This window comes from Lucilia sericata, unplaced genomic scaffold (assembly GCF_015586225.1).
Source record: "Lucilia sericata isolate MDLA Ls3-8-SP2 unplaced genomic scaffold, ASM1558622v1 Contig000140F_arrow, whole genome shotgun sequence".
NCBI classification, from domain to species: domain Eukaryota; kingdom Metazoa; phylum Arthropoda; class Insecta; order Diptera; family Calliphoridae; genus Lucilia; species Lucilia sericata.
In genome coordinates, this window is record NW_023994172.1 from 134,890 (window position 1) to 139,075 (window position 4,186).

The window sequence follows — 4,186 nt, forward strand, 5'->3', positions numbered from 1 at the left end:
TTACTTCAATAGGGAGAAAAAAAAATACCAAAAAGGGGAAAAACGGGAAATTTGATTTTATTCAAACTCACTGGTCCAATTTTAATAAATTTGGAGAAAATGATAGATTTAGTAACACTAAATATACCAATGGAATGTTACTTGGAACTCCGGTACAAAGGACTATTTTTTGGTACTTTTTCGTTTTTTAACTGGTACTTTTTGTGCTTTTTTAACATGATCCTAGAAACATGATATTAAGCATTTGGAGTCTGGAGTTAATGTGAACCATTAAAAGGCACTTTTTGGTACTTTTTCGATCTTTAAAGGGTAATTTTTGAATTTTCTATAATATTAAACCTAGAAAAGTGAAATTAAACATGTAGTGCATCATGTAAGTGAGAACCAATAAAAGGGGACTCTTTGGTACTTTTTCGTTCTTCACAATGTACTTTTTGAATTTCCTGTAATATTGAACCTAGAAACATCAAATTAATCATGTGGAGACCGGAGTATATGAGAATCCATAAAAGGGTATTTTTTGGTACACTTTCGTTCTTTAACTAGTACTTTATGAGTTTTCTATAATATTTAACCTAGAAACATGAAATTAAGCATGTAGACCCCGAAATAAGTGAGAAAAGGCACTTTTTGAGTTTTCTATAATATTGAACCTAGAAACATGAAATTAAGCATGTAGAGACCGGGGGGGTTACTCTCTATTGCGATGCGAAAGAAAAATGGTACGCAATTGAATAATTGGTACCCTTTATTGCGTTTTCGTATTTTCCTTTCGCATCTGATTCGCATCTAATTCGCAAATCTGGCATCACCGCATTCTGTAATTCGAAAGCGTATGTCAAAATCGTTCGTAAAGCTCAAATAACTTGCGCTTACAAAATATCAAACGCAAAGGAAACGAATCATGTAAGTAAGCACAAATAAATGTTTATATTTATATCTAAATTGTTATTTTTTAGGGAAAAGCCGAAAAAGTTGCAGACTCAGCAACGCCAGTTCGAAATCCTAGTTGATTTTATGGAGCAACATAGCGATTTGGCAAAGGGACAGTTGCAGTGTGGAAATGCCAAACAACGCGCCAACAATTTGTGGACAAAATTGGCAGACGACCTTAATTCTAATGGACCTCCTGTAAGGGATGTAGCTGGTTGGAAAAAAGTAATGTATTATGATATTTTTATATAAAACGTGAAACTAACACAGTATTAATATGAATATTTGTGCACATGTGCATATAGGTTTGGTCTGACCTAAAAACCCACACGAAGGTTAAGATGCGCAAGAATAAAATTAGCATTTCCAGCACGGGTGGTGGTGTCTCACAATATTGCCCACTTTCTTCTATGGAGGAACAAATCATAAATCTTCTTCAAATGGAAGAAGCCGTCAATGGACGGGCAACATCAACATACTTTGGCACAAGTAGTAACGTTAGTCACGATGTTTCAGCAAACAAAGAGCCTGCAGAAGAAGTTTTATTATCTTCGCAAAATGAAAATTACAGTTTAAGTGAATCAGCGCCCGCTGACAAACGTAGCTGTTTGGATGACAGTTTTAAGACAGCCAAACGTTCGCGGCTGTCAAAACAAAACGACCGTGATATTCTGCTAAAAACTCAAGTAGAAAACCAAGGAATATTTCACAATGAATCCACTAAAGTTTTGGGCGATGTTCGGGATTCCTTGAAAGAATTAGTAAGATATAATAGAAAAAAAGTTGAATTAAAGGAAAGAAAACTAACATTTTGCAAAAAAAAATTTGAATTTAAAAAAGAATACAAGCTCCAAAAACAAAAAACGCAAATAGAAAAGCTAGAATTAAAAAAGAAAATTTTAGAATTAGAAATAGGAAAACCGATGTGATATTTTTACATATGTATTTATATATGTATGTACATATCAGTCGACTTTTGTATTTTATAATTTCGTTATTTTTATGTTAATCGTTATTTTTTGTCTAATGAGATTTGTACTGAAGTTAAAGATCTCAAAATCGCCATAAAGAAGCTTTAAAACTTTACATTATAAGTTTTTATTAACACTACAATTAAATGAATTCCTTATACATATTTGTTTTTTTTTTCGATTTGTAGAAACTTTTACTATCAAAAATAACCAAGTTATAACAGAAATTGAAACTAAAGTATCATCAACTACATGATTTTCTTAAACGAAATAACGTATACTCTTTGAGTAATTAATTAATAAATCGTTTTTACCTTATTTTATGTAGTATACTAATTTTTTTAATAAATTTTTTGCAATTGAATATATGTATTTTGCAGTCTTTTTGAATATGAATGAATTACCTTTTTTAGTTTAAAAAATAGTTAGTAATTAAAATAAAAATAAACATAACTGCTTTTATTTAAAATAAAAAAATATTTTTATTTAAGTTTTTATTTTTTCATAAAGTTATGTTCTTAAAATCAAACTGTTTCTAATATTATTCCTTATTTCCTTAGCAATAGTTGTTTGGCCATCGTTGTTCGTATTGCTATTAAGAGACATATCAATTTCATTTAGACTTTCTGTCTCAGCAATTTCGTGTATTGGTAGTTGTACATTAAAATTAGAACAAATATTGTGCAGGGCACAGCAAACGTTCATTATTTGAACCACTCTTTCCGGTGCGTAATGCAACTCTCTGGCTGCTAACAGGCACCGAAATCTGCCTTTTAAAACACCAAACACTCTCTCAATTATAGACCTTCCTTTGCAAAACTGTTTATTATAAAAAGCTTCGGACGAGTTTTCCGTTGCGTTTCTGTATGGAGTAAGTAGCCAGGGTTCCAAGGGGTAGCCCGAATCGCCTTTTAGAAAATTAAAAAATAAGTAAGAAAAAAATTTTAAAATTATTTTAAGTTAATTACCAATCAGCCAAAATCCCTTTTCCCCTCTTTCGAAACGTTCTTTTAATTTTTGCTTTGCATTAGAAAGGGCCCAAACATGTGAGTCATGGCTTGCACCACCGTATCGGCAATCAATAAATCTTATTATCATTTTGTGATCACATATCTAAAAATTTAATATCAAAGTAAGATTTAATGGCAAATGCAAACATAAACATTCACATACCACCATAGCGTTCATACTGTGCTTTAATTTTCTGTTGAAGTATAAGTGCTCGTTCCTGGCTGGTCGAATCATTTGTATATGGGTACCATCCACTGCTCCAATCACCCCAGGAATGCCACATGTATGTAAAAATCCTCTTTTAATTTCGTTTTCCTCTTCAGCAGTAACCTCAAATTTGATGTGCTTGGGACAGAGTATTCGCTCAATCACCATGCAAACTTCTTGTAAGCAACGCGACATAGATTGCTGCGATAATCCTAAGAGATGGTCTTGGCCAATTTGGTGTTGATATCCACCTTGCCCAAGCAATTTCAAAGCAGCGGCAACTTTTATTGCGGTTGGAATTGCTGTGGATCTCTTTGGAACGATGAGGTCGTGTTGAATAGCGTTTAATACATACATAAACGCATCTTTATTTAGTCTAAAGTTTTGTATAAAACTATAAAAAAGGAATGTTTAAAAACATTTTTCACATGATACGTACTCCTATTTTCATACCTTTGGTCATTTAGGGAGAGTATATCCGATCTATCTCTCAAAATTCTCCTTGTAATACGTTCCACATGTTCATTTTCTTCCTCAAACCATAACGCCACCGAATCCATTACAATTTATTTTATGTTATTATATTTTTAACAAAAAACGCGTACTGCACAAAAAATTAGTTTAAAATGTTTTTATTTACAAGTTTTGACATTTCATTTTGTCATTCTTCGCTATTGTTTATTTTGTTGTGCCAGTGTTGCTTCATTTTCAACTTATTTTCCGAAAGCGCTTGCGTAGACGATGCAGAGTACCAAATTATACTCTTATCGCATTTACCTTTCGCATCGAACTTGCTTTCGCATCGCAATAGAGAGTAACCCCCCGGAGTAAATGAGAACACATGAATGGGTTCTTTTTTGTTCCTTTTCGTTCTTTAACTGGTACCTTTTGTGTTTTTTATAATATTGAACCTAAAAACATGAAAATAAGAGCCCGGGGTAAATGAGAACCAATAAAAGGGTAATTTTTTGTACTTTTTCGTTCTTCATTAGGTACATTTTTGTTCTGCAACTGATATTTTTTCAATTTCCTGTAATATTGAGACTAGAAGCAACCATTATTGA

The 4,186-nt window shown here is 32.4% G+C and overlaps 2 protein-coding genes across 3 annotated transcripts; one reads left to right on the top strand and one right to left on the bottom strand.

Moving 5' to 3' along the window:
- Positions 1 to 713: 713 nt before the first annotated feature.
- Positions 714 to 2,034, top strand: LOC119601054. Of its 2 annotated transcripts, XM_037951754.1 has the most exons (3): positions 714 to 906; positions 960 to 1,158; positions 1,239 to 2,034. In XM_037951754.1, coding segments are annotated over exons 1-3 (825 nt in total). In that variant the 5' UTR covers positions 714 to 904; the 3' UTR covers positions 1,863 to 2,034. The 2 variants fall into 2 exon arrangements, with proteins under 2 accessions (XP_037807682.1, XP_037807681.1); XM_037951753.1 differs by having other exon boundaries at positions 714 to 1,158.
- A 380-nt stretch (positions 2,035 to 2,414) lies between these two features.
- Positions 2,415 to 3,772, bottom strand: LOC119601048 (putative nuclease HARBI1). Its single transcript, XM_037951741.1, has 4 exons — positions 3,576 to 3,772; positions 3,078 to 3,516; positions 2,873 to 3,017; positions 2,415 to 2,812 (listed from the first exon to the last, which is right to left on the bottom strand). Exons 1-4 carry the CDS (start codon positions 3,680 to 3,682, stop codon positions 2,415 to 2,417), a joined length of 1,089 nt encoding a protein of 362 aa, XP_037807669.1. The 5' UTR covers positions 3,683 to 3,772.
- Positions 3,773 to 4,186: the final 414 nt, after the last annotated feature.

Bases quoted from the DNA above. Each gene is read 5' to 3' on its own strand.
- LOC119601054 (XM_037951753.1), top strand. From the start codon at position 925: ATGTTTATATTTATATCTAAATTGTTATTTTTTAGGGAAAAGCCGAAA. The intron at 1,159-1,238 runs GTAATGTATTAT...ATGTGCATATAG, and splicing joins ATGTAGCTGGTTGGAAAAAA to GTTTGGTCTGACCTAAAAAC.
- LOC119601048 (XM_037951741.1), bottom strand. From the start codon at position 3,682: ATGGATTCGGTGGCGTTATGGTTTGAGGAAGAAAATGAACATGTGGAA. The intron at 3,517-3,575 runs GTATGAAAATAG...CCTTTTTTATAG, and splicing joins CTCTCCCTAAATGACCAAAG to TTTTATACAAAACTTTAGAC. The intron at 3,018-3,077 runs GTATGTGAATGT...TTAAATTTTTAG, and splicing joins ACAGTATGAACGCTATGGTG to ATATGTGATCACAAAATGAT.